The sequence below is a fragment of the Cutaneotrichosporon cavernicola genome (genome assembly GCF_030864355.1).
Source record: "Cutaneotrichosporon cavernicola HIS019 DNA, chromosome: 1".
Lineage (NCBI taxonomy): Eukaryota > Fungi > Basidiomycota > Tremellomycetes > Trichosporonales > Trichosporonaceae > Cutaneotrichosporon > Cutaneotrichosporon cavernicola.
The window spans coordinates 119,270-144,979 of NC_083393.1; the positions used below are offsets into that span (position 1 = coordinate 119,270).

The following is a 25,710-nucleotide window of genomic DNA, read 5'->3' on the forward strand; positions in this document are numbered from 1 at the left end:
GTCATCCGCCACACTAACATCCTCACCCCAACTTCTCTCAGACCTCCTCGTCTACCAAGAACACTCATAGCCCATAAGAAGAGCTAGCGCAACCAATACCCTTGGTTGGCGCCATCTCCGCTGCGGTTCCCGACAACACTCTCCGAACTACAACCCTCCTCAAAACCACCCAACATTGAAGCCTCGTTATATCAGTCGGTAGATTAAGTGACTCTTACGCCTTGTCCGGTTGATCACTCGGTCGTGGGTTCGAGCCCCACACGAGGCTGGCAGCTGCAGAGCAGTTGCGGCAACCTTTTGGAAGTGGTGTGAGGTGGTGCGAGGCGATGTGAGGTGTGAGTCTGACCCTGGCACGCGCATCTCACTACCTTGCAACCTCCAGGCCCCTCGAGTTCGTTTCCCCTTCCTCCTCCTTGTCCGTTCCGACACGCTGAGCGCGCCCTAGCAGCGTGCCATCACGTAGAGCGGATCAATGCATATGCTACTACCTCCCGCCAGCCGAGCCAGCGATACGTGCAAGCAACGAGTCGATGGTATCGCTCTGCGCGCGCGTCGAGGTACGGTGCGAAGCCAGCGACGGCCGCTTAGCTCGCGGCCCCCCAAGCAAGCCCATAGCCCCCTCAGCCTCGGTAAGACCACGCGACGGCTCGCGCGCAACCCACTCGGCCGATCCTGGGAGGATACGCTCTCCCGAAGCATCAGTTGCGCCAGCATCCTCGTTAACCCGCAGGTCGAACCGGAATGTCTGGAGCGGGGCCGGACGACGCGCGCCCGAAAAGTGCGGCTGCTCAAGCCACCGCTTACCGGCCACGCCGAGGGCGAGGACCTTGGGCGGCGCCTCGACGGTCGCCTCGGTGACGGAGAACTTTGCGATGCCGCGCTCGGGCCGCTCGCGCGAGTAGTCAAACTGCGAGAGGCTGGCTTTGTCGGTCACGCGCGAGACGCCACTTCCGCCAGTTGCAGTGAGGCCGCCAAGGCCGACAACCCACTCGGCGTTAGTGCCCTCCAGGGCACGGAAGGAAGACCGCTGTCCGTAGACATTGACGCGGTCAAGCGCGCGGCCCGGAATAGCGCGGCCGTGCAAGGCAGCCCCGGCGGCCGGAGCGGAAGAGTACTGCAGACCATGCAGGCGGTGGGGTCTAGGCTGGATTGTCTTGGTCGACCTCTTGAGGTCCTTCTGCGTCTGCTCGACTTGGAAGTCTGCAGCCGCCGAGTCACGCGCAATCCCCTTAGCCGCCGCGTGGGGAAGAGTAGCCTCGTCGGCCGCCACGTCCATCTCGGAAAACACCGTTTCCCTCAACTCGGAACGGCGCGCCCGAATGTCCTGCAAGTACGACTGGAATTCGGCGTCGTTCATCGCGTCCACGTTTGGCAGGACCGAAACGACCGCCTCTGGCTCGGGAGTGCTCTCGGTATAGGGGGAAAGAATGGAGGCGGGCTTGAGTCGCCGGTCGGCCTTGGACGCCCATGGAATGCTACCGTCTGCCCACTGGGCCATGAACCGCGCTTCCTCCTCGCCAGAACGCCAGCCCGAGATGGCCTTGCCGAGACGGATGTAGCGCGACATACGGGGACGGTTGACAGGCGACTTGAGACCAAAGTCGCCGCCGTGGCGTTGGGAAGAAGTGTTGCTCGCATACACGCGGGTGACTAAGGGGTCGTGGACCGCGAAACGCGAGCGCTTGAGCAGCTGCTGGAACGACATGGCGCAAGTAGAGGGGATGGAGGGGCGGCGCCGAGTCCCGTGTCGAGAGGATGAGGATGCTCGCTCCGGCCGACGGCGAGGTTGGGTAGAGGATAGGAAGGCGGTCGATGAGGAGCTAGCTGGCCGAGTGCACCAAGTGATCTCCGGACTTGTACTGATCTACTGGACTTTTGCTTGTCGGAGGAGACAGCCATTGATACAACTGAATGTCTGGGAGAAACCTAAAAGAATGTCAACCCAAATAATCGCTCCTCGCCCCCCTCCCCCCTGGCCCCTGCCCCGCTGGTAGCCCTCAAAAGTCAAAAGCCTGCACGCAACTCTTTCTTTCTTTAATCACAAACTTCATCGCTCCATAAATTCCTTTGCGCGCTGAGCCCCTCGGCTTCGGCCTTGGCGAGGCTATTACCACGCAGCGGCCAGACAGGAGCGTCGAACGACGGCTACTCGATTAAAACAACCTTGATGAGGTGTAAAAGCCTAGGACTCCGGGTCACCTATGAGCAGCTACATTCCAAAATTCTGTAATGCAACTATCCAATCCATGCATGATGATGATGAGACGTGCCACTGCTCTACTTGCCGTTGACCTTTGCTCCAGCCATCCACTTGTCAATCTGTTCCTGCGACACTCCGTCCAGCCGGTGCAGGAGGTAGTCGACCTCGACATCCTTGGTTAGGGGGATCACCCAGTCGCGGTAGAGGCGGACGATCTGGTCGACATCGATCTTGCCGCGCAGCCCCAGCTCCTGGTCGGGGATGGGGATGACGCGCCCATCCGCATCCATCTCGCAGCCGTAAACCCTCGCCTTGTTGGCCAGGCGAATGAGCAGCTTGGCCTCGACTTCGGGCTTGGTGATCAGGCCAGCCAGCGCCTCAGTGTTGGGTGGGTTGGAGAGGATGTGGGGGATAAAGTCGTGGGGCGCAGCGAGGAACTTGGACTCGGAGACGAACATGCCTGTGGTCAGCTGGATCTGGGCAAGCCACTAACCAAAGTGGATACGCCGCGAAATCGCCTGTAGCGCCTCGACGTCACGCGTCGCGGCACTGCCGTAGTTGCCGTCGTCGAGTGGGTTGATGGGATTGCTCACGGTTCCGTTGGCTGTGCGCCGCGGTGATCCCGGCGACGCCTCGGTGATGCCGGGCACGAGGTGGTTGACGTAAAAGTCGAGGATGCGGTGGTTGACATTGACGCTGGGGTGCCTGGCAGCTGGCTCGTGCAGCAGCGCGGGGTACTTTTGCGGCGTGATAATGGGCTTGGGCAGCTGCTCGATGGGTGTGAAGGGGTGCTCGTCGGGGCTGGTGTCAGCGATGGCGAGCGAAGCGAGGGGCGCCAAGCCAGGGGAAATGGCAGCACACAGGAAGTGTGTTGGGACCAGACAAGGCCAGACGCGCGGCCGACGCTCGACGCGAACGCAATCGCCAACGCGGTGCAATCGAGGATCTGGGAGGGAATACCGCCAGGCCAGCAAGGCAGCATGTACAACCCCGCTCAGGAACGGCGCACCAACTGCAAGCGACTCACCTCGTGTAACGACGCGCCTTGGCTGCAGTCAGCTACGGCAACCACAGAAGCTATCACACCAACACTCACCACAAGTCCTCTCCGTCTCGAGGAGGAACCAGTCCAGCCAAGACCCTTCGAAACCCATCTCTTCCTTGAACGCGCCCACCTCATAGATCTTGGGATTGTGTGCAAACTGTGCGCGCTCGATGACCACTGATGTCAGCTTTCAACCGTCTTAGTTTGGTGTGTGGGAGGGGGGAAGGGGTAGCTCGGTTGGACGCACAGAAAATGATCGTGTCCTCAAGACGGATGAGCTGCCGCCTGATATTTTCGAGCGCGAGGATGTCGGCCACCTTTGCGCCCGCGTGCGGCGTATAGTTCATCATCTTTGCGCGGACAGAGAGGGGGAGTGATCGGAGGGCTGGTCTGAGGGGCGCGCGGAAGAGTGCGAGTGGTAGTATCTTGAGAGGAAGGATGAAGAGTGAAGGCAGAAGTGGAATGTGGGGCAAGTGGGGAAGTGTCACTCACCCCGGTACCCGGTACGTGTATCCGGTTAAATCAACCAGGAACTTAGTTGGCTTTCGATCATCGCAGATCATCGGGTCGCCCGACCACAGACACAGACGGATATCCAAGCAATTGCCCAAACGCCTATCCAGGCGTATACGCGTATGTATTCGTGCATACACTTGCATGCAGTACTCCTCATTGAAAGGCGACGGTGAAAGCTGCCTCACGGTGACATGCTGGGCACTCTTGTGTTTGATGGCGCAAGTCGACTCGATCAGCGGTCACCCGGCCGAGAAGAACCGTGCCCACCGCATGGTGTCCCGAGTTTGTGACGATGTTGGCTGACGAGAACCCAAGTCCAAGCACAGACTAACAGGTCGTCTTTATGTGTTCGCGTGTTCGACGTCAGCGTCTGATATCTGTGCGTGACACTGGAATGCTTCCTGGCCCTTGGCCTATCGGGCCATTCTTATGGCGCACGCATGGCGATGAGCCTCTCAGCTTGTACGTCACGTCATGTTGTATGCCCGAGATGCTCTTGCAATCACCACGAGTTGGACTGCCTACTTTGCGTGCCACAGAGGCAGTCAAGTCGTAATGTGCAAGAATCACAGTCGCGTCCAGAGGCATCTCATCTCAACCACGAGAGGCGCCTCACAACGCGCGTTGGCCGGATGTACCCTCACAAGGTACCATAACACGACTACGCAGCGTCATGATGTTCCAAGTACACCATGTCAAACCTTGATGAAAATCAAAGCAACACCGTCGGCCTCATGCCGTGGCCGATCACCGAAGAGAAGCGTTTAACACGGTTAGCGTGGGCATGTGCCACACCGAGGCTTGCCGTGCTAGCCGGTGACACGCCGGGTCCCTTCGGTCCGGAGTTTGGGGTCCGCACCTCGGTGGTTTCAGACACCTCAAGCGGAATGTGCTGCCCGCGCTGCTGAGCAAGGTTCGAAGCAGATACCTACACAACGAGCGTCATGGCAAGTCTACCAGGTGGCAAGTTGGCAGCACCATGACCCCGCCGGATGCTATCCCCGCGAAGCTCATCGCGTTGACCAAGCGAGCTATACATCTTTGAGTAAGCCACGGCCGACATCCACGGAGCAACGTCGGAAAAGCCAGGGCACCAAGCCCAGTTAGCTGCAGTGTTTTCTGCTGACTCGACATCCCCGTTTATCGGGCGGTCCGGGCCCGGGCCCTTGGATTCGCCCACGGATTCCTCGATCCCTCGGCCCTTCTCCTCGGCCATTCCGCTCCTCTTGCACAGTTCTGAAGTTGGATGCACCGCACCTATGCTGGATCCCATCGAACTCGTCGCGCTCATCGCGATAAGCGACGTCGGCAAAGAGGGGGCTAGTGTAGTCGACAAGAGAGGTGTTGGTCGCGTCATGAAGCTTGAAGCCAACTGGATCGCACTTGATCGCGTCGCCCTCTTGCACTTGGACCACATTGCTAACCATCCATGGTCGGGCATTTGTACTGTACGATGGTCGGCCAAACTCGGATCTGGTCCGATCTCAATAGACTACGAGTCTATTAGGGTGCATTAGGATCAAGGGAGGTAATGGGTGAGGGGTGGTAGCGGGAGCATTTCGCCCACTTTGGTTTGACCGTTGACAAGCAGAACGAGGTAGTGGGACAAAAATGACAATATCGAAAGTGATCACGCCACTTTCAACCAATCAAAACCAAGCAGGCCTATCCTCTGACCCTTTAATTATACACGGAAGAATCGGCTTGGGTAAGCAAACCTTTGGATAAGGAGTTGGTTAGGGAAGGTGATTGAGTCTGTCTCGGAAGGGACGGGAACACCCCTCTGGAACGGCCTTCTCTTTGCCGCCACTAACTAGTCATACTACCCAAACGAATCAGTCAGCACCAGTCAGAGGGGCTTCTCACAATTCAGACTCTACCCCTTCTTGTCTTCTCTCTATCCATCCAAGACACCAAAAACACCTTGAATACTATACCGCGACATCACACCCACGCCGACAACTACTCCGACAACCCTCACAGGCCGACACTCCCCCCTCGGTCACGCCCCGGTACTAGCTCATTCACGGTCTACACGGCTAACGGCCCCACCTGGCCGCAAACGACACACGTTCCTGCTCCTTCCGACCCTTCCTCCACACAAAGCCACATCCAACATGTACTCCGACCTTCCGCCCCACCTCCAGAGCCTCAACCTCCTCCCGTCGACGTCGTCCCCGCCCTCATCGGGCCTCTCAGGAGACACCGATGACCTCTGGGACTTCCTCAACGCCGACGTCTTCTCCTCCGGCTTCGGCACAGCCCCAGCTGCCTGGGAGTCCAAGGTTGACAAGTCGACAGAGGCTGTTGCTGCCACCCCCGCCGATGAGAAGCCTGCCGTTGAGAGCAAGGAGACTCCCGCTGCAACGACCGCTCCAACCCTCGAGTCGTTCCTCGCCGCGTTTGCCAACGAGACTATCCCTGCCATTCCTCCCAGCTTTGTCTTCTCCCTCCCTTCTGCTTTGACACCTTCCGCGCCCTCAAACACCGCAGCACCGACGCCCGCACCAGGCGCCGACGACGATGACGAGGAGCCAGAGCGTGTGACCGGCGCCAAGCGCCTGAAGCAGCTGGGCGCGTCGCCCGCCGAGGTCGAGGAGGACAAGCGCAGGAGGAACACTGAGGCTTCCGCGCGCTTCCGTGCAAAGAAGAAGGAGCGCGAGCGTGCCCTAGATGATCGTGCCAGTGAGTCGTCCCTCTGTTCTTCAAACAGAACATTTTGCTAACTGTTTCCAGAGCAGCTCGAGCAGCAAGTGGCTACCCTCACTGCGGAGAAGGCGTCGCTGGAGAAGGAGAACAACCTGCTCAAGTTTGTGCTTGTCAACACCCACGGTGTTGCCCCAGGAGGAGACGGGCTGCAAGCCGCCGTCGCCGCGTTGGGGAAGCGCAAACAGGACCAGCGCGACTAAAGCGCGCCAGTCTTGACATCTTGGGGGTTGTAGGAGTAGAGTTGCAGTAGTATATAAAGTCGTTCCAACACGGCAAATTGTAGGGTAGCCATGTCTTCACCTGGCATGTATAGAGCTTGTACCTGAATGAGCGAGGACGTGACGAGGAGAGGAGGCGTGGTGATATGAGCAAGGAGGTCGGTGAAGTGGTCGTCGACTGGACTTGTGATGTACCTCCTCCAAGCTCAAGTATATATATGTCTCGGCTTCACCTTCCTCGCCATCACAACCTCTCCACCCCTCATCTAATCACTTTACAGTCCATCTCTTAGTGACCATGCTCCCTCGGCCCAACAAGTGAGCTAAGGATTGTGCAGCAGCTCACACCAGGGAGTCCAAGACTGCCAACCTCATCCAGCAGTACGAGGGTAAGTCACAGCTCCGCAGTACTAACCCAGACCGCCTGTACAGCCAAAACGAGAAGAGAAGCAAGAAGATCATCGACGAGGCAACCGAATTCTACGACGAGCTCGTGAGCTGCCGGGAGCCCGTTCGAGCTCACAACAGGTGAAGGACTACAGCGTTGCCCGCGGCGGCGGCGAGCTCCAGGCTCAGTGGTATGTCGTCTTCACCTTCCCTCCTCGCCTCCCTTGATTTTCTTGTCATCACATCCTCCCTCCTACACGCCTCCAGTTCCCACTTGCAGTGGGAAACACGTCCATCACAGACTTAACGTCATAGCCAGGCCCGCTTCGCCCAGCTAGTCGCGAACCTCGAGACACAAGACAACATCATCGCCGACGCGTACATTGCAATCGAGAAGTACAGTTCCGACACGGAACGCGTCATGGCCAAGGAGGTAGAGCTCGTCAGAGCCGAGCTCGACCGCTCGATGGCGGAGTCGACGACGGCCAAGGCTGGCATCCAGAAGGCGCAGGCACGTGAGTAGCTCCAACGAACCCCGCAGCTAACGACAGTGGAGCACTCGACGCTCAGCGCCGTCGACATCACCGCGTCGGTACGCCTGTAGTATATCGCAGTATCGCAGGTTGTACACGAGGGGTTGCACAAAGGTTGTAGCATGTATGACATCTCACCATCCCTATCCGTATCAATACCTCCACTACGGCCGGAGGCAAATATTTCCGCCGTTGTTGATATCCGACAACCTCACCACCCACAACCAACCACTCCACCATGCCGCCAGTACCGCCAGCCAGCACCAAGGGAAAGGGCAAGGCCGTCGCGTTCTTCTCAGACGACGAGGATTTCGGAGATGCCGGGTCTCCTGTGCCCCTCGCGACGAACGGGCGCAAGCGCAAACATGAGCCGAACGGTACCGCGAACGGGATCGACACGGGCAAGAAGAAGATGAAGAAGAAGAAGAAGGCCAAGGCCAAGGCCGGCAAGGACACCGAAGCTGATCGCGCACGTATCGCAGGCGAACTGTTACTCAAGCGGTACGAGCTCCCGTTCTACCAGGGTAGAAGGAACATCCTGGACGAGATCATCAAGAATGACACTGTGGTTGTGAGTTGTGTTGGGGTGGGAGGTTGAGAGGCTAGGGCGAGTCGAGCTGAGATTCAACTCGTTGAATTGATTCGACTGGTTGAATGACGGCAGTTATTAAACTAGTTGAATGTCGGACAACGCTGACGCCAGATCATGGGCGAGACGGGCTGCGGCAAGTCGACACAGCTGGGCCAGCTCCTACGGCGCCACAGCATTGCGTTGGGCCACTGGCCGCGCGGGCCCAGCGTCGCCATCACCCAGCCGCGCCGGTTACCAACCATTTCGCTGGCCGGTCGGGTTGCCGCTGAGATGGGCGTCGCGTTAGGTGCAGAGGTCGGCTACAGCGTGCGTTTCGAGGACGTGACAAGCCGTGACACGCGTGTCCGTTTCCTCACCGAGGGCGTGTTGATGCGCGAGCTGGCCAACGCGCAGCAGTTTGGCAAAGGCGAGAGTAAGCTCGCCAACGGCGTCTCAGAAGAGAAGCCGAAGGGGAAGGGCAACGCCAAGCAGCTTGTGAACGGCACAAACGGCACGAACGGCATCGAGGAGGAGGCCCTCAACCTCCTCCTCCGGTACGACGTCGTCGTAATCGACGAGGCCCACGAACGTACCCTCAACACCGACTTCCTGCTCGGTTGCCTACGCAAGATCCAGGCTGTGCGGAAAGAGATGGGCCGTCCCCTCAAAGTTGTGATCATGAGTGCTACCCTCGACCCCAAGAAGTTTACCGACTTCTTTGACGGCTGTCCGGCCCTCCATGTCCCTGGGCGAATGTACGACGTCGCGACGAGCCACGTAAAGACGCCAGTTGACGACTTTATCGAAGCCGCAGCCGACGCTGTGATGATGATCCATAACCGCAAGCCCTCCCCGAAGGGGGAAGCACTGGTGTTTATGCCAGGTACGCTATCTCTTAAATCCGCTGACATCAGGCTCGGACGAGATCGAGACCCTCGTCGCACTTCTGCGCAGACGGGCAAACGAGCTCCCCCCCGATGCTGAGGGCCTACAAGTCCTCCCTCTCTACGCTGCCCTCCCCCCAACTGCCCAGGCCAAGATCTTCGCCCCAGTCCCACCCAAAACCCGACGCGTGGTCGTATCGACCAACGTGGCCGAAACGTCCCTCACTATCCCCGGGATCGCTTTTGTGGTGGACAGCGGATTCCGAAAGGAAAAGGAATACATCCACCGCGCCTCGGGAGCTATTGAGCACCTACGCAAAACCCCGATCTCGCAAGCTTCAGCATGGCAACGTACAGGTCGAGCGGGACGCGAGATGCCCGGCGAGTGTTTGCGCCTGTACACGGAAGCGGCATTTAAGAAGATGTCTGCCTTTGACACGCCCGAAATCCAGCGCTGCAACCTCTCCAACGCGGTACTCCAACTCATCGCGATGCGGCAGGACCCATTCACGTTCGCGTACCTCGACCCGCCATCTCGCGACGCCGTGGCCGCGGCTTTCCGTTCTCTAGCTGGGCTTGGGGCGATCTCGGGACCCACAGTCATCACAGAAAGGGGGAGGGATATGCTCCGATACCCTCTCGAGCCGGAACATGCGCGTATCCTCCTCGCCTCTTTCGAGAGCGGTTGTGCGTCCGAGGTTATCGATGTGCTGTCTCTCGTGGTCGCGGGCCAAGTCTTTGTGGATAGGGGTGACGCGCGCGATTCGGCTGCCGCCGCACGGGCAAAGTTCGTCCACCGGGATGGCGACCATTTGACGGGCATGAACGTTTTGCGGGCGTTCATGGCGCTCAGAGAGGACGGCGCCGAAGGTGCCAAGGAGCAAGGGGTTGGGGCGTGGTGTCGTGCCAACCACGTTAATGGACGTACGCTGGCCCAGGCCGTACGGATTCGGGCTCAACTCCGCGACCTGGCTACCCGGTTTGGGAGGGATCCCAACGCCAGTTGCGGAGCCGAGACTGCCGCTGTTGGGGCTGCTTTGCTCGCAGGCCTGTTCATGAACACGGCCGTCATCCAGGCCGACGGGAGTTATCGGCAGACTGCCGGTGCTTTGGTGGTCAAGATCCACCCGAGCAGTGTATTGGCCGGGAAGAAAGTGCCTGCTATCGTTTATGACGAGTTGGCTATCACTTCCGCCATCTACGCACGGGGCGTTAGTGCGTTCGACCAGGGTTTGCTCAGTGACATTCCGTGGTTCCGCGCTGCGGCGCGGCCTGTCGAGCGTAGGGCTGTTTAGAGGGGCGTGTTGGGTGTTGCGAGCCGTAGCCGTAGCCATAGACTTTTTTGCATTGCATGTTACATTCCAGTTGGCGCGTTGGGGTAAGTGGCAAGCCCGACGGAAGAAGAGGCCGACTCAGGCAAGCGCGTAGGTAAACTTATCTCACGTCGGAATCGCACTCAATCTGCCCCTCCACATCGTCGTGATCGTGAGTGCATACAATGCTACGTGCAGGCCGAGTCTGGTCAAGTGTGGTATGAGGTGTCCATGGTAGAAGCAACGGGGATGTGGGCCCGCGGCCAGCTTACTTCTTGGTCTCCTCGAGGATAGTCTTGTTGAACTCGTCGAGCGGCTGCAAGTCGCGGTCACTGAGGAGCGAGAACTCGTCAACGAACAAGAGGAAGTGGCGGTAGTTGGTGTTGAGGTGGGCTGGGGTTAGACGGGTCGGAAAAGCGCAGGACACTGGAGGTGACGACACGGTGGGAGAGTACCACACTCGCAGCTGCAATGCAAGACGCGAAGCTGGGCCAATGTCTCCCCGCACCCTCTCACCTCGCTGCCCTCGGCTCCGACTCACCCTCAATGCCCAGTGCACAAATCTGGTCAAAGTGCGAGTGGTAGATGTGCGCATACACGCGGAACAGGCGACGCAGGATTGTCTTGGCCGTCTGCATAAACGTCGGGGGGAACTTGACGCCAATCTTCTGCGGGAACAGTTTCTCGTCGTCGATAATGTTCTGCGCCCACGTCATAAGTGCCTCGACGTAGGCTGGTGCGCTGAGAGGCGTGGGCTTCTTGTAAGTCTCCCCGTCTTCCCAGTAAAACTCGAACTTGGGGCCGGCGTTCATGATGCTGCACTGCTCGGGGGTGCAGAACTCGGAGATGGTGCCGTAGAGCATGTTGACGTGGTTGAAGAAGTCGACGACTGGTGTGAGCGGGGGGAAGGGGAGGGTAGCGGAGCAGGAGCAATGGAGCCGGAAGGGCGGAAGCCCGTAGTGCAGATGACGAGTCGGGAGACAGAGTTGCTCATAATCGCGTTCAGCCGGCTCAAGGGTGAAGATGAGACAATGGAGGAAACGGAATACAAGGAGGAAACGGAATACAACACTGGCCCAGCGTGACACCTGTGACAAGAGGAGGCGTGACTTGCCGATATCCCCCCAACAGTCACCCTCCAGCCTGCTAACAACACCTGCAGACCAGACCAGAGCTCCACGCTCACCACCGTCTCCTCGACCTTGCCTCCGCCGCGTACTCACCGTGAACAGCGATCCACTCCTGCGGGTCCTCGCCCTCGGGCAACTGCACCGCAGTACGGAGGTTACCAGATCCCTGTCATCAGCTTCCCAACTCGAGTCAGCTCACAAGAGTCTGCTGAGCATACTGCTTGAGCTGCCACTGCTTGGTCCCCTCGGCCGCCTTCTTGGGCTTGAATGCTGGTGTCAGCTATTCAAGGAGGGACACAGCTTACTCCTGGACTGGTTCGACTTGCTGCTGTCAGCTGAATACTTCATAAAGAGCTTACAGGCTGAAGAGTGTGGACATTGTGGTTACTGAGTAGAGTAAAGGATAATGTGATGGATGTTGTTGTGTCTTCGGGAGGACACGATCCAGAGGCCCTAACCTTATCCAACCCCCTAACATTGGTTTGTTTACATGATTCCTGAGATTAGGTAATCGCACATGACCTCGAAATGATGACTTTGGCTGTTCTCAACTTTCCACCTTCCGCATCACTTTACCCACAATGAGTACGCTCGCCACCGCCGACCTCGGCCCCTCGGACGATGAGGACGACACTGACTTTGTCCTCGCCCCTCCCAAACCCAAGGTGAAGGGCAAGCGGCTGCGTGGCTTGTCTGGCTCCGACACGAGCGATTCAGAAGAAGAAGGCGAAGACGACGCCAACCCCAAGGCAGAAGCGCTCGATGCTGAAGCCAAAGCACGGAGTGCGCGCGCAGCAGCGGCGTTCGCGGAAATGAAGGCCGAAGCTTGGGCGCCGAGGAAGGTTGAGACGAAAGAAGAGGAGATGGTCAAAGTCCAGCGTCCCCGCCGTTTTGCCGGCGAGACGATCTAGTGCGTCCCATCTTGAAACGGAACTCACACCAGCGAAACGGTCATGTTGCGCAAGAGTGATCCCGAGGTGGCCAAGTTGCTAGCCCTGCAACGCGAGCGTGAAGCCACTGAGAGCGGGTCGTCCGCGTCGGCGAGTCCCGCGCCTGGGCCACGGCGGCGTAAGCGTCCACGACAGAGCCTTGAGGCGCTTGCGGCCGCGTTGGATGGCGGAAAGAAGATGACGACCCTCGAAAAGGTGAGCCAGGTAGCTGGTGATAGCTGACACCCAGTCGCAGATGGACTGGACGAGCCACCTGTCCAAGTCGAAGGGCTTGTCGGACGAGCTTGCAGCCAACCGCAAGTCGGGCGGATACCTTGAGAAGCAGGCGTTCCTCGACCGCGTGGGCGAGCGGCGCGAGGCTGGGCAGGAGGCGGCTCAGAGTTCCCGACGGCGGTAGCGGGTGGCGATAAGGGGCTTGAATCGGTCGTCGCTGCTCTGCTTCCATCGTCGTCATTGTAGCCGCGTCCTCGTCCTCGTCGCCGGGGATGCCAGCCGCACCGCCTCACACCACCTAAGCCAGCTGCTGGCCTCACCACTCCCCAACAGCCAACACCAAGTAATGGTTCCCACATCCACTCACTGTATCATAGAGCAGCAATGCATAATGTACACCAGTCTTCTACTTGGGCGCATCCTTATCCCTAGCATCGACCCACACGGCCTTGAGCTCTGTAATCTGCTGTACGACCTGGCTCGCGCCCTCCTCGATCCGCGTAGCCTCACCAGTTACGCTCGGCGAGTTGACCCACCGCCGTACGCCCTTCAACTGATCCTTGGTCATCCCAGCGTGCTTGTATAGCGCCTCGGCGTCCCGTCCTGGGGGAATCGACTTGAACGCATCCAGCAGAGCGCTGAGGGTTTGCGCAGAAGCAGTTCCGGGGGGAGGGGTGAGCGTGCGCGTCGTGTACAACGGATTACGTGCGGCGAGGGTACGCTGTGCGCGCGCCGGCTGGGGTTAGTTTGGAAGAGGGGAGACGCACAATCTGGACGGCCGCGTCGGGGACTTTGACCTGTCCCATGCGCGCGAGGTTGGCGAGGAACTGGGGGTCCATTCCGTCCTTGAGGATTTCTTGTGTCAGTTGTTTCTGTCTACAAGCGGCCAGGCCTGTACACCCTCCTCCAACCCTTCTCCATCCTCTCCCACCATCCTCTTCCCAGTCCATCTCCCCCCCCTCTCCACCCGACAGACTCACGTTCATCCTTCTCCCCTGAAAATGGTGCGTCTTCCACCCTCGGCGCGCGCGACCCCGACCCGTACTCCAACCCCCTCGCCTGCTGAGCCGTCGCTTGCTCTTGAACCGCATCAGACGCCGCCTGTTCCGCCGCCGCCGCGCGGGCGGCGCGCATCGCTGCGTCGGATGACCCAGTTGTGGTTCCCGTCGGCGCCTTGGTCGGGAGGCGGCGGGCTGCTTTCGATGCTCCTGCACCCATGGTTGCGATGGATCTTTGAGAGGTGGGATGGTAAAGTCGGAGGAAGTGACGTCTTTGGTGGAGGAGGGAGACCGTGGGAGAGTGCTGAAGATGGTGAGTTAACAAGTTGAGGAATTGAGGATGGTAGGAGCAAAAGGGAGGAACGTACATGGAGGCGGCACTGACGTGGTCGTGAGAGAAGTAGTACTCTTCCGACTGTAAGTTGAACAACGCAGGAGGGTTGGTCTATGGGTAAGTTGTCACCGCACCACCCTCCACAGATGTCACTGACAAGAATGGCTATCCATATCCCAAACAGTACATCAAGCGACACTCGCTACCTCCTCCGTCCCAAACACTCCGGGCGTACAAACCTCGAGCATCTCCACGTCCTCGGAATGTGCCACTTCGCGATGCCGAATCCCCGGCGGCTGATAAACGCTACTTCCCGCCTCCAATCGGGTTCGGACAGTCTCCCCAGCGACGGGACTCTCATACTCGAACTCGACCCATCCCTTGAGCACGTATACGAACTGGAAACTCGCATCGTGTCTATGCGCCACGCCAGTTGCGTGTGTTCCCGGAACGGCGCGGATCACGTGCGCAACGGCCCCGCCCTGTGTCGCGGCAGATACACCGAGGTCACGGTACTCGAAGAAGGAGCGGAGGCCGCGGGTGAACGTCGCGTCGGACGCGTGGGAGATTGTCAGGTCGGCGGCGTGAGGGGAGGGTGTGCTTGAGGTCCGGGTAGAGTTGGAGGCGGCCTCTGTCGTGTTGGAGGCGGGTGGCGGGTTCGAGACGGCGGAGGCGGACATGGTGAACTGACAAGATGGCCCTTAGCGTGTGAGCCGTATGATATACCCGGCATCAACATGCGTATTAGGACCATGCCGCCATGATCCGCTACATCCCGCAGAGTCCCGCTGTGGGACGAGCTGGAATCCCCACTTCTTGGCACGCGTAGACGAGCAAGACGCAGTCCGCAACAACCGAATCGGGGACAAGAAGTACATTGCCGCGTTATGCCCATTGCCGAGTTGCGGCACACTCCCCGCCTCAATCTGTGCCGTTAAAGACCAACAGACCTTCTGACCTTCTCGGATATCGTCTGTACAACTCAGACGAACCAGTTGGGCAGATACAAAGCCTCTCAAAGTCTAGTCTTCCCAAGCGGGGATGGGTCTCAGCGGAGCCACAACTGATCTGCAGGTCTCATCGTTCGTCATGTTGGAAACTGAATCTACAGTTAGCCTCCACCCTCATAGCAGTTTTGCTTCTGTTACCCCACTTCTAGACGCTCCGTCCTCATCGCACAGGCCTCCGCACCTAGACCTATAAGTACCTAGCCCGTTTCACCGTTCTATGCATCTACACTTCATATTTCAACAGTAGGGCCGCAGTTTAGCTGCCTGCAGCACATCAAGGACATCTGGGATCAACCTAGAGGCCGCAAGTTCCAACTCATCAGGCGAGATGGCCGAGCGGTCTAAGGCGCTGTGTTAAGGTGTTCCAAGAACATCCGCAGTCTTCGGACGTGGGTTCGAATCCCACTCTCGTCAAAAGAGGATTCACTTCCTCAGCCTAATCTTTTGAAAGTTGTTCCTGAGCTTTTGGTTCGGTAGAGCTGAAGGAACGTGGGAGAGATTACCTCAACCCAACCCCGGGTCATGTAGAAGTGATGCTACACTTCATTCATCAATTTACAGAGCTAACTGCTCTCCTTCCGTACCCCTCTCGCGAACTCCTTTAGGATCTTGAGATTGGATGCCCGCTGCTAGCTTGTCGTGTTCCGATTCGAATTGTCGATGTCATCCACAGTCTTGTCCTTGGCCGCCTACACAAAGCCGGCCGTCTCGTCGAGGATTGCCGCGAACCGGTCCGGCCTGGCGGGCGGGAACACCTTGTGCTGTGCCCCAAAGAGCTCCTGCACCCCCGAAACGAGGTCGCTGGGGTCAGCTCTTGGCAATCTAACTGAGACTCACTCAACACTCGAGACGGAGACATACCCGCCAGCCTTAAGAGCATCAGCCAGCTCCTGCTGGTGGTCGTCCATGACCGCGTCGTTCGGCACAACAAGGAGGGGCCTGGGCATCCGCAGCGCCGCGAGAATAGACCCAGAGCCTGGCATCAGCTGTCCATCAGAGAGTCAACTCACCGGCATGGCTAACGACGCCATCAGAAGACTTCATGAGCGCGTCCATCTCCCCCGGTGACCCCGTGTATCGCATAACCTTGACCTTGACCCCTCCAACCTGTCCACTCCCCCCCTCCCGGCCCACAACAGCGGCAATGTGATCAGGAATTGGCGCAAATCCAAGCTGTACGATCAAAGTATCGATCCCGGCGGCCCGGAAGGCATCGAGCGCAGACTCGGCCAATGCCGCATCGGAGAGGTCGGCAAACTGTGTGCTCCCCACTGTTACGAGGAGGGTTTTGCCGGTTGCCGTGGACATTGTGAGAGGTGACAAGGTGACAAGGTGGAAAGAAGAAGAAGAATGAGAGAGAAGGGAACAATGAAGTGGAGGCGGCCGGCCAGCACGCGTCATGTTGGCTGCCAGGTTGCCCGACCAAGCTGTACGGATACGGAATGTTACCTCCGCTCATTACAACGTCTCATTCCCGACTCTTCCGACTTGACTACTTTGTCCATTCATCCTCCTCCTCTGGCCATCAGACCATCAGAGACGACCATGCTCACCCCACCCATAAACTTTCCCAAGTGGCTCGAGGAGAATGGGCACCTGCTCAAGCCGCCTGTTGGTGAGTCCAGGCCAGTACCTTATCCACCAGCACGGTCGATAGCCGTGCACGGGCCAACGACGCGTCGTCCGAGGCGTCGGGATGCGGACCTCTCGCCACTCCACACTGGCGACGTGCGGTCTTGGGGTGGTTGAACTGGCCAGGATGCTCACACCTTTCCTTCCCCCCCCCCGCCGCTCACCACAGGCAACAAGTGTATTTTCAAGGGGGAGAACTTCTTCACCATGATCGTCGGTGGCCCAAACACGCGCTCCGACTTCCACATCAACACGACAGAGGAGTGGTTCTACCAATACAAAGGGGCGATAGTGCTGGTCGTCATCGACGATGGCAAGCTGCGCGAGATTGTCATCAACGAGGGCGACATGTTCCTTCTTCCTGGTGAGTGTCGGCGAGCGGAGCGAGCTTGGTGAACGTGGGTGGCGAGGTTGAGAGGCTGGGTTGGTAAACTGGCTCGCTGGCTTGCTAATGTCTTCGAGGACACGAGGGGGAGGCCTATGCCAGAAAGATAATGGAGGGCGTGTGGGTTGTGGGGAGTTCGGGTGAACCATGAACCATTCCGCACCGCCACAGCGCATTCAATTAACTGAATGTCGCACTGCAGCAGCAGCTGGGTGACTGTATTCGAGCTGACCCCAGCCCGCACGCCGCACTCACCACGCCGTCCTGCCGACACGGTCGGCGTCGTCATAGAGATGAACCGCCCGGGGACCGAGATTGGTGAGTGCTTGCTTCTACTGGCACGAGCCAGACTCGCAAGCCATTCTGACCGATACAGACACGATGCGCTGGCTGTGCCCCAACCCCGTGCACGGCGACAAGCTCGTCGTCATCCGCCAAGTGCAGTTCCACTGCAGCGACATCGACACGCAGATGAAGCCGCACCTAGACAAGTGGGTTGCCGACGAGGAGCTGCGCAGGTGTCCCGAGTGCGGCGACGTTGCACCAGCGCAGCGCGGCAAGCTGTCGGTCCTTGGCGAGCAGTAGGTTGTACGATAGGAATAGAATCTATGTCAATGGTATTTGGCTGTGCTCGATCAAACGATCAAAATGCCACTAATGCATACAGTACAGTCTAGAACATGGTCTCCTCGTCGCGCAGGTACTCTCCAACGTCACTGGGGTTAGCTTGAGTCTACGGTCGAATGAGCTGATCGTGCCAACACGCCACTCACGCCTGGTGGAACACAACAATGCCGCTTGGGTCCAGGTCCTTTGTCGCGGCGGTCGAGCGGGCGGTCGCGCCAAAGCCCAGCGGAATGTCGGCCATGCTGAACACCACAACACCCTGGTGCTCTGGCGTGTCCTCGGTGATACGGCCCAGGTGCGCCTTGACAACGTGGTTGCCGTACAGGAAAGGCAGCTCGCCAGCGGGCTTGATCCAGACCTGGTGTGAGCTGCGTTCCCAAACCAACCAAGCTCCGCAGAGAGGCAAGTGGATGCAAGAGGATCAGGCAGATGAGGTTTTAGTGGCGTCTGGCATCTACAGCTGACCAGCCTCCGATGCCGAGTTCAGTCTGCCCTTTCTCTCTCAAGAGATGACTCCTCTTCCACCTTGTCTCTTCAGCCAACCCGGCCTCTGTGCTCCTCCTCCAGAGGCCCGGCGAGCAGAGACCCCTCCTCCGCACACCCCCAACCCACCTTGTACTTGGCGTACTTTGCCAACCAGTCGAGGCATGTCACACCGAGCTTGAATTTCCCCGACTTGGAGAACTTGCCCATACACGTCCCGAGCGAGATGAGGTTGGGGCGCGCGATGGACGTCGCCTGCGCGAGCATGGGAAGGGGAAGGTAGTACACACTGGTGTCAGCTCTGATGTAAGATGAATAAGCTGATCAATGGGGGGCCGGAATCCAGGAAGAGCTGCGTCCGCTGCTACGCCAGCTCGTCGATGCTCCACGACCGTCCACTCGCCACGATAACGCACCGGTCCTTGTGGAGACGGAAGCAGTACTGGTCGTCCTCGTCGCGGTCGATGAGGTGGACGAGGTTCTTGCCGACATAGTTGGCGAGCTTCTCGAACACTGCCTTTGTCTCGTCTTCTGTAAGTGGGCGCATGTCGACAGAGTATGACTTGAGAGGATGCACCAAGACCAAGCCGCCGAGAATCACAACATGGCCTGGAGAGCGGACGATCAGAAATCTCAAGTGGAGGGACAAAATTGAAAATAACACGGAAACAAATATTCCACGTGGCCATGAGACGCGCGTTGATGAAGTGGTGACGAAGTGCAAGCAGCCAGTCGAGCAGTCAGTCGTCATATCATTGTCTACACACTTCTTCAACCAACTCTGGAGCACGGCAGTCCACCATGGTGAGCTAGAACAGCGCTATTGAGCTCACTTCAGTTCCGCAACTCGTACGACTCGGACAACACCACCTTTGTGCGTCCCGCTCATATATCCAGCTAACATAAGTCGCCGCAGGGCAAGCTGCACCAGGTCGAGTATGCGCTCGAGGCCGTCAAGCAGGGCAGTGCGGCCATCGGACTCCGTTCCTCGACCCACGCCGTGCTTCTCACCCTCAAGCGTAGCACCGGCGAGCTCGCAACGTACCAGAAGAAGCTGATCGACATTGACGACCATGTCGGTATTGCGATTGCCGGACTGACCAGCGACGCGCGTGTGCTGAGGTGCGTCCTTGCTTGTGCAGCTATCTGATCGTAAATGTAGCTGACAGCAGCAACACGATGCGCCAGCAGGCCATGCAGAGCCGCATGCTGTACGGCCGTCCCGTCCCCGTCGCTCGTATCGTCCAGACCATTGCCGACAGTGAGTGCCGCTGGCGGGACTGGGGAAGCACTAACCGTTTCCAGAGGCGCAGAACAACACGCAGATGTACGGACGGCGGCCGTACGGTGTCGGCTTCCTCGTTATCGGACAGGACGTGAGTGCCGGGACGCCCTCCTTGTGTGTGCGTCTAGCTGACAACAGGAAACCGGTCCTCACCTGTACGAGTTCTCGCCCTCAGGCACCGCATTCGAGTACTACGCCCACTCGATCGGCGCGCGCTCGCAGAGTGCCAAGACCTATCTCGAGAAGAACTATGAGTCGTTCAAGACCTGTGAGTGGGAGTGGCCCGGTGATGGAGCAGCACATGTGCCTCTGAACGGCTGCGAAGTGTTGTGAGAAGTTGCGGAGCTGATAGCAGCCGACCTTCCCTCCATCATCAACCACGGCCTCTCGGCGCTGGCGGACACGCTGCAGCAGGACAAGCACCTCACGGTGGCGAACACTGCGCTTGCGATCATCGGGCCCGCTGACGAGGGTATCGAGGCGCTCGAGGGCCCCGGATCGGGCGCGGTCCGCCGCGGCGCGTTCCGCGTGTACGAGAATGAGCGCATGGACTCGATCCTGCGTGCGTGGCGCCGTTCGCGCGGCGAGCCTGAGGACGGACCGCAGGAGGAGGCAGAGGCAGAGGCAGAGGCGGCGGCTGCGCCTGCCGCAGCGGACGCGCCGGCCGAGGGGACAGGAATGGACGTGGACATCGATAGGTTCTAGTGTCGTAGACGGTAGATTGTACGTACATGCGAGTGTGAAGCAGGTAGAGCTGAGGTGTCGCGAGTAACGCGTTTGTGTTGGATCGGCTGCAGCTGACAGCCGCTCGTGGTCAATCCCTTCCCTCACTCCCTCAAAGACAGCACACCGGCCCGCTCTCTATTGTGCATAGTCTACGATGCGGATATCTCCTTTTTTATCTTCGTCGTCGTGCTGCTCTGAGACAAGCTCGCTCTCCTTCCCTTAAACGCTTAGTAGCGGATGCGCTCGTAGACCTTGAGGAGGTCGGACTGGGGTCAGCTTACGTTCCAATACATCATAGCCGCAGAAAGGTATCGGGTGGGCCACTTGACGAGCTGCCCATCACATGACCCGCCCTTACACCGCTGAGCTCGCCACGCCAACTCACAGTGCAGCCCATGGCCGTCACGTCGGCACCGGCACCGGCGCCCTGGATAAGAAGAGGGCGGGGCGAGTAGCGCTTGGTGGAGAACGAGATAATGTTGTCCGAGCCCTTGAGGGCGGTAGCAAACGCGTGGTCCTTGTCGTACTTGCCGAGCTTGCACTCGACCTTGCCGGCCTTGAGGTCGATGACACCAACGTAACGCACGACCTTGCCCTCCTTCTCGGCCTCGGCGCGAAGCTTGGCAAAGTGCTCGTCACCCTCGGCAAGGCGGGAGAGGTACTCGTCCTTGTCCTTGGCGTCGGTGAGGACGGGGGGGACAAGCGACTCGGTGGGGACGCTGAACGCGCCCTCGGGAAGAACCGGAGCGCCGGGGCAAAGACGCGCAAGAATACAGAGCTTGCGTGCGACATCGGTGCCACTGAGGTCGTCACGCGGGTCAGGCTCGGTGTAACCAAGGTTCTTGGCGATCTGAACGACCTCGGAGAACTTGACATTGCTGCCCTCGGGCTTCGAGTACTCGTTGAAAATGTACGAGAGGGTACCGGAGAAGACGCCCTCGATGCGCTCAATCTCGTCGCCAGTCCCAACGAGGTCCTTGAGGGTCGAGAGGATGGGGAGGCCAGCGCCGACAGTCGACTCGCCGTAAATGAGCGCCTTGGAGTTAGGGTAAGAGGCAGCCTGGATGGCGTCGTAGAGCGACGAAGCGCCCGACAAGCCCTTCTTGTTGGGAGTGACAATGTGGACGCCGTGCGCCAGCATGGTCGGGTAGAGGGAGGGAACGACGTCCGAGCCGGTCGAGTCGATGAGCACACCCTTGCCGTCGGGGTGGTTGGCGAGGAGCGAGATGACCGAGGTCACGTCGAGCGCCTGTCCGTGCTGCTCGAGAATGGGGGCGAGGTTGCCCTCGGTGAGCGGCGCGTTGTTCGGGAGCGGAAGCGAGAGCGAAAGACGCGAGTTGGCAACAAGCACAACGTTGAACTTGGACGCCAGGGGGGCGGAGAGGAGCTGCTGCAGAATCGCCTTGCCGACACCGCCGACGCCGATGAGGGCCACGGGAACACGAGAGGCCGCCATTTTGTTTTTGTTAATGATAGTAAAGTGTAGAAGAAGAGAAAGTGGATGGCGTCAGGACTCGGGTTTTCTCCAAATATGCCCACCGCGCACCTGGCTCGAGTCTTGAACCTCCACTTTGCAAGCTCTTGGCTGTGATCGGCTGATTAGGTGACGCACCTCCGAACCTCGGCACTCGTAATGCCAATGGGCACTCGTCAACGTTTGTTCCTCTGTTGACATTACACAGTTGGCCATCTCTGAACGGTATGCTCTTGTGGGGATCATGACCAACCTCCGACTCTTGCGAACACTGCGAACACTGCGAACACTGAAGCGGGCCCTTCCCAGCCAGTCAGCAGCTCTCCAAATACCCCTCCATCTCCGCCAGTTCCACTCCACCCCGCTCGCACGCCGGGACCTTGGAGCGCGCTTCCGCTTTCTGCCACCGTCTGTCATTAAGGCCCTCCCTACTCCCCCAACTCCGGCTGAGCTACCAGCTCCGACTCCGTCCGGACCAAGGGAAAGGTTCGCCGAGGTCGAAGGCGTGCGCATTCCGCCCAAACCCATCGCACCGGGTGACGAAGGTCTGCTTAGTCATAATGGAACTGACACCAGACTGCTGCATGTCGGGATGCGTACACTGTGTTCTCCAGATTTACGTCGACGATATGGAGGAATACAACGATGCGTTTGATGCGGCGCGGGCCGCGCTCGAACACAAGAATATTCCGCGTGGACGATGGCCCAAGGTCATGGACGAGGTGGATGACGCCGTTGAGGCGCCAAAGATGGACCCCACAATGTCTGCATTCGCTGCGTGAGTCCCCCTTGGCCTTTGGCGTTGGGAGTGCGGGGTGCAGAGTGCTGATACCAGACTCGAGGCCAAGCTTGCTGGCAAGGCTGCGCCACCACCAAAACCCAGGTCCAAACCGGCTATTGATCCGGGCGTCGCAGCGTTCATGGCGCTCGAGGCCAAGATCAAGAACAAGCACAAGAGCGAGGCGTAACTGGTGGCACCCATGCCTGCAAGCCGATAGGGTCACTATGTTACCATCCAGAACCTCACACTGCGCATGGGAGTACCCTATCGGCAGCTTGCGGCCCCAACTCTGCCAGTTTACGCATGCCAGTTTAAGACTACAGTGTATGCAGATCCGGGAACATTGCTAGACTACAACGCGCGCCATGGCGCACTTGGTTTACGTTTTAAGGCCACTGCGACAAGAAGCAAGGCGTGGTTTGAGCTACTGACTAACGTCCTCCCTCCTCTCCGTCTACTCAATGGAGCCACCCACGGATGGCGCCGCCGACATTCTGTTCGTCGAGGAGGAACGTGTCGTGGCCCCACGCGCCGCCGAGCTCGTAGTATGTGACGTTGCGGTTACCTGCGAGACGCAAGGCGTCGGCAAGTTCGCGCTGCTGCTCGACGTCGAAGAGCACATCACTCTGAACGCCGAGCACAAGTGCGGGGATGTCGCGGAGGCGCTGGAGGCCCTCAGCGAGGTCGTGGAGGTGTGGGCTCTTCGAGGTGGGAATGAAGCGCTCCTTGCCACCTCCCGTCTTGATCGGCTCCACCGTCGAGGTACCTGGGCGTGGGGACGGCGCACGTGCGTCGGTGGGCGCCGATGCCGAGACGGCAGGCGAGTCCGAGGGGAGGGGGAACGGCGCGGCGGTGGGATACGCGTCGTTGAACTGGGCCGCGAGGCTCTTCAGTGCCGGTGCGGTCATGTCGAACAAGTCCATCGCCTTGGAGAGATAGATGAGGCTGTTGGCGTCGTAGGTGAGGCAGAAGCGCTCGCCCTGGTGGTCGAGGTATGTCTCGATGAGGAAGTCTGGCGACAGGTTTGGCACCCCCGGCTTGCCGTTCTCGGCAGCCTCCTCGGCGCTCAGTTGCCTGCGGCCGAAGCGCTGCTCCCACTCTGGTCCAGAGCGGTAGGTGATGGTAGCGATCTGGCGGGCAAGCTTCATGCCTTCGTGAGGAGGCACGCCGTCGTAATAGTTGCCGCGGTTCCAGTTAGGATCGGCCATGAGCACGCTACGCTGGGCGTAACGCATCCCCACACCAGTGAGGCCGGACCGACCAGTAGCTGAGATACAGGCGACGCGACCTACCCGCTCTGGTGCGAGGTATGCCATTGACAGCGAGCTCATGCCACCCATGCTGCTCCCGACCGAGGCGTACACCTTATCAATGCCGAGGTAGTCGAGGAGGCTGAGCTGTGCGCGTGTCATATCGTGAATCGAGAGGAGTGGGAATCGGGTCGCCCAGCGCACCTGTCCATCGCCTGGCGGGTACGGCGACGACGGTCCCGTTGACCCAAAGCACCCACCGAGCACATTGGTGCAAATCACAAAGAAGCGGTTCGTGTCGATAGCCTTTCCGGGTCCCACAAAGTCCTCCCACCATCCTGGCTTGGACGACGTACCTGCCGCGACGTCGTTACCGCCCGAAGCAACATGCGAGCTAGCGCTCAGTCCAGTGTGAAGGATAATAGCATTATCCCGGGCGTCGTTGAGGGTGCCCCACGTCTCGTATGCGATTTGGTAAGGTGGCAAAGGGGTGGGACTGTACACAAGCGGCAACGCGTCGTTGGCGTGGTAATGCAGCGTACTAGGTGGAGGAACGTAGCACGCCTCTGCCTCTCCCTCTCCGTCGACCTTTTCCAGCCCGACCTGGTTGGCCTTGATGACCGCATCGGCCGCTGCGATCCTGGCAACCGCTGCGTCTCGGGAGGCGGGCGTTCCCTCGTCCGTACCGAGTCGTGGACCGCGTCCAAGGCCGAGCCGATCGGATCGAGGTGCAGTCGTCGAAGTTAACCCAAACCCGCCCGGCGAGAATACTGGCCGCCGGCGCAGTGGGATCTGCGGTGCGGCGGGCGGAACGAATGGTGCGGCCGTAGGCATCTCGTGCGCCTGGGCACGCAGTGCTGAGTCGAGGTGCAGCTTCGAGAGGTGTGGCTTGCGCGGGGCCACGCGCGGCTTGAGCCCCGATGGAAGATGCAGGCTGCGCGGCTTTGGTGGCATGATGTGAGTGAGAGTGTGATGAGAACAGAACAGAACAGGAGCTGGAGATCTGGTTACGCTGCATATGTGGACCGGCTCGCTCGCTGCCGCATCTGCCGGCGATCACGACAGAGATGGTGCGCTTGGTCAGGTTCGGAATGAGCACACCATCGATTTTTGATTATTTTGTTGGAGCCCCGCGTCGCGTTCGTCGCGTCCGTCGCCAAAAGATACGCCACTTCCATCATGTGTACGTGCACGCTGTACGGGTGAGTTGCTATAGAATGCTCACAACACATTAGATGCGCAGTGCAAGGTGCATGGAGCTCGTAGACCATCCCTTCCAGCTGTACATAATCTGGCTTACGTCACACCGGCGAGACATGGCGTCACCCGAAATGTCATGAAGCATCCGGCGAGATGGCCGAGCGGTCTAAGGCGCTGTGTTAAGGTGTTCCAAGAACATCCGCAGTCTTCGGACGTGGGTTCGAATCCCACTCTCGTCAACAGAGGATTCAGTTCCTCAGCCTACTCTTTTGTCTTTTCGCTTCGCACCTCTGTTCGTATCGACTTGCCATTGCTCATTGCTCTCGCTCTCGAGAATGGCCGTTCACGTTAATGTAGACGATGGCCTGATCGCCTGCCTTAGACCGACGGAATGGCCACCACATCTTGTACCTATCTATCTGGTACAGCGCGTCACCCACCTCCCACTCACTGGACACTACAGCATGGTATTGAGCGCATCACAGTGAATGAAATGCACCCCGTGACATCAGGGATGGGAACTCGCCGCTCTTGATGACTCTCCGCCGCGTCCATCAGGCCCCGGATCAGAGGATCCAGAGCCAGATCACTGCCGTACCCCAGCCGCGGCCAGTGTTTGACCTCAACTTGTCCTCGTTCTCTGGCTTCTCTGACTTCTATCAACTCGTCCTTTCACCTCTCACCCAGCTCGGGGATCCAGATGTGGACTGTGAGTTCTCCATCTTCTTCAGCTGATCCAGTGTTACCCCGGCACCCCGGTAACCCCAACCAGCAGTGGGGTATTGCCTAGCTCCACTCAAGAGACTCAAAATGTCCTACGCGGTAGGACATTTCCGTAGACACTAGGACAATGGCA

The 25,710-nt window shown here is 59.1% G+C and overlaps 17 protein-coding genes across 17 annotated transcripts; 8 read left to right on the forward strand and 9 right to left on the reverse strand.

Annotated features, from left to right (window-relative positions):
- Nucleotides 1-484: 484 nt before the first annotated feature.
- Nucleotides 485-1,705, reverse strand: CcaverHIS019_0100500 (uncharacterized protein; the record flags this gene model as incomplete). The annotated part of the gene is made up of 1 exon (XM_060601011.1): nt 485-1,705. The coding sequence occupies one exon, from the start codon at nt 1,703-1,705 to the stop codon at nt 485-487; it is 1,221 nt and encodes a 406-aa protein (XP_060452598.1).
- A 572-nt stretch (nt 1,706-2,277) lies between these two features.
- ARO7 (uncharacterized protein) lies at nt 2,278-3,595 on the reverse strand (the record flags this gene model as incomplete). The annotated part of the gene is made up of 5 exons (XM_060601122.1): nt 2,278-2,660; nt 2,694-3,001; nt 3,228-3,249; nt 3,297-3,422; nt 3,493-3,595. The coding sequence occupies 5 exons, from the start codon at nt 3,593-3,595 to the stop codon at nt 2,278-2,280; spliced, it is 942 nt and encodes a 313-aa protein (XP_060452599.1).
- A 2,283-nt stretch (nt 3,596-5,878) lies between these two features.
- Nucleotides 5,879-6,670, forward strand: CcaverHIS019_0100520 (uncharacterized protein; the record flags this gene model as incomplete). The annotated part of the gene is made up of 2 exons (XM_060601233.1): nt 5,879-6,446; nt 6,498-6,670. The coding sequence occupies 2 exons, from the start codon at nt 5,879-5,881 to the stop codon at nt 6,668-6,670; spliced, it is 741 nt and encodes a 246-aa protein (XP_060452600.1).
- A 316-nt stretch (nt 6,671-6,986) lies between these two features.
- CcaverHIS019_0100530 (uncharacterized protein) lies at nt 6,987-7,679 on the forward strand (the record flags this gene model as incomplete). Its single annotated transcript, XM_060601344.1, has 6 exons — nt 6,987-7,006; nt 7,040-7,077; nt 7,108-7,181; nt 7,217-7,266; nt 7,391-7,590; nt 7,627-7,679. The coding sequence occupies 6 exons, from the start codon at nt 6,987-6,989 to the stop codon at nt 7,677-7,679; spliced, it is 435 nt and encodes a 144-aa protein (XP_060452601.1).
- Nucleotides 7,680-7,846: 167 nt separating this feature from the next.
- On the forward strand, nt 7,847-10,358 carry prh1 (uncharacterized protein; the record flags this gene model as incomplete). Its single annotated transcript, XM_060601455.1, has 3 exons — nt 7,847-8,179; nt 8,312-9,062; nt 9,094-10,358. 3 exons carry the CDS (start codon nt 7,847-7,849, stop codon nt 10,356-10,358), a joined length of 2,349 nt encoding a protein of 782 aa, XP_060452602.1.
- Nucleotides 10,359-10,644: 286 nt separating this feature from the next.
- MOB1 (uncharacterized protein) lies at nt 10,645-11,885 on the reverse strand (the record flags this gene model as incomplete). The annotated part of the gene is made up of 6 exons (XM_060601566.1): nt 10,645-10,769; nt 10,918-11,265; nt 11,600-11,672; nt 11,706-11,776; nt 11,812-11,831; nt 11,866-11,885. The coding sequence occupies 6 exons, from the start codon at nt 11,883-11,885 to the stop codon at nt 10,645-10,647; spliced, it is 657 nt and encodes a 218-aa protein (XP_060452603.1).
- Nucleotides 11,886-12,087: 202 nt separating this feature from the next.
- On the forward strand, nt 12,088-12,853 carry CcaverHIS019_0100560 (uncharacterized protein; the record flags this gene model as incomplete). Its single annotated transcript, XM_060601677.1, has 3 exons — nt 12,088-12,416; nt 12,450-12,651; nt 12,686-12,853. 3 exons carry the CDS (start codon nt 12,088-12,090, stop codon nt 12,851-12,853), a joined length of 699 nt encoding a protein of 232 aa, XP_060452604.1.
- Nucleotides 12,854-13,075: 222 nt separating this feature from the next.
- CcaverHIS019_0100570 (uncharacterized protein) lies at nt 13,076-13,887 on the reverse strand (the record flags this gene model as incomplete). The annotated part of the gene is made up of 3 exons (XM_060601788.1): nt 13,076-13,405; nt 13,437-13,525; nt 13,650-13,887. 3 exons carry the CDS (start codon nt 13,885-13,887, stop codon nt 13,076-13,078), a joined length of 657 nt encoding a protein of 218 aa, XP_060452605.1.
- A 302-nt stretch (nt 13,888-14,189) lies between these two features.
- On the reverse strand, nt 14,190-14,681 carry CcaverHIS019_0100580 (uncharacterized protein; the record flags this gene model as incomplete). The annotated part of the gene is made up of 1 exon (XM_060601899.1): nt 14,190-14,681. The coding sequence occupies one exon, from the start codon at nt 14,679-14,681 to the stop codon at nt 14,190-14,192; it is 492 nt and encodes a 163-aa protein (XP_060452606.1).
- A 1,019-nt stretch (nt 14,682-15,700) lies between these two features.
- On the reverse strand, nt 15,701-16,319 carry ALG13 (uncharacterized protein; the record flags this gene model as incomplete). The annotated part of the gene is made up of 3 exons (XM_060602010.1): nt 15,701-15,812; nt 15,849-15,987; nt 16,022-16,319. The coding sequence occupies 3 exons, from the start codon at nt 16,317-16,319 to the stop codon at nt 15,701-15,703; spliced, it is 549 nt and encodes a 182-aa protein (XP_060452607.1).
- Nucleotides 16,320-16,556: 237 nt separating this feature from the next.
- Nucleotides 16,557-17,613, forward strand: BNA1 (uncharacterized protein; the record flags this gene model as incomplete). Its single annotated transcript, XM_060602122.1, has 4 exons — nt 16,557-16,626; nt 16,813-17,007; nt 17,266-17,346; nt 17,405-17,613. 4 exons carry the CDS (start codon nt 16,557-16,559, stop codon nt 17,611-17,613), a joined length of 555 nt encoding a protein of 184 aa, XP_060452608.1.
- An 88-nt stretch (nt 17,614-17,701) lies between these two features.
- Nucleotides 17,702-18,685, reverse strand: NIP7 (uncharacterized protein; the record flags this gene model as incomplete). The annotated part of the gene is made up of 4 exons (XM_060602233.1): nt 17,702-17,744; nt 17,802-18,013; nt 18,268-18,427; nt 18,555-18,685. The coding sequence occupies 4 exons, from the start codon at nt 18,683-18,685 to the stop codon at nt 17,702-17,704; spliced, it is 546 nt and encodes a 181-aa protein (XP_060452609.1).
- A 254-nt stretch (nt 18,686-18,939) lies between these two features.
- On the forward strand, nt 18,940-20,128 carry PRE5 (uncharacterized protein; the record flags this gene model as incomplete). The annotated part of the gene is made up of 7 exons (XM_060602344.1): nt 18,940-18,942; nt 18,977-19,012; nt 19,046-19,260; nt 19,311-19,399; nt 19,444-19,514; nt 19,562-19,691; nt 19,779-20,128. The coding sequence occupies 7 exons, from the start codon at nt 18,940-18,942 to the stop codon at nt 20,126-20,128; spliced, it is 894 nt and encodes a 297-aa protein (XP_060452610.1).
- A 248-nt stretch (nt 20,129-20,376) lies between these two features.
- HOM6 (uncharacterized protein) lies at nt 20,377-21,605 on the reverse strand (the record flags this gene model as incomplete). Its single annotated transcript, XM_060602455.1, has 2 exons — nt 20,377-20,415; nt 20,535-21,605. 2 exons carry the CDS (start codon nt 21,603-21,605, stop codon nt 20,377-20,379), a joined length of 1,110 nt encoding a protein of 369 aa, XP_060452611.1.
- A 578-nt stretch (nt 21,606-22,183) lies between these two features.
- On the forward strand, nt 22,184-22,591 carry CcaverHIS019_0100640 (uncharacterized protein; the record flags this gene model as incomplete). The annotated part of the gene is made up of 2 exons (XM_060602566.1): nt 22,184-22,401; nt 22,459-22,591. The coding sequence occupies 2 exons, from the start codon at nt 22,184-22,186 to the stop codon at nt 22,589-22,591; spliced, it is 351 nt and encodes a 116-aa protein (XP_060452612.1).
- A 271-nt stretch (nt 22,592-22,862) lies between these two features.
- Nucleotides 22,863-24,608, reverse strand: cys2 (uncharacterized protein; the record flags this gene model as incomplete). Its single annotated transcript, XM_060602677.1, has 1 exon — nt 22,863-24,608. The coding sequence occupies one exon, from the start codon at nt 24,606-24,608 to the stop codon at nt 22,863-22,865; it is 1,746 nt and encodes a 581-aa protein (XP_060452613.1).
- A 780-nt stretch (nt 24,609-25,388) lies between these two features.
- Nucleotides 25,389-25,644, forward strand: CcaverHIS019_0100660 (uncharacterized protein; the record flags this gene model as incomplete). Its single annotated transcript, XM_060602788.1, has 2 exons — nt 25,389-25,563; nt 25,595-25,644. 2 exons carry the CDS (start codon nt 25,389-25,391, stop codon nt 25,642-25,644), a joined length of 225 nt encoding a protein of 74 aa, XP_060452614.1.
- Between the last annotated feature and the right edge of the window lie 66 nt (nt 25,645-25,710).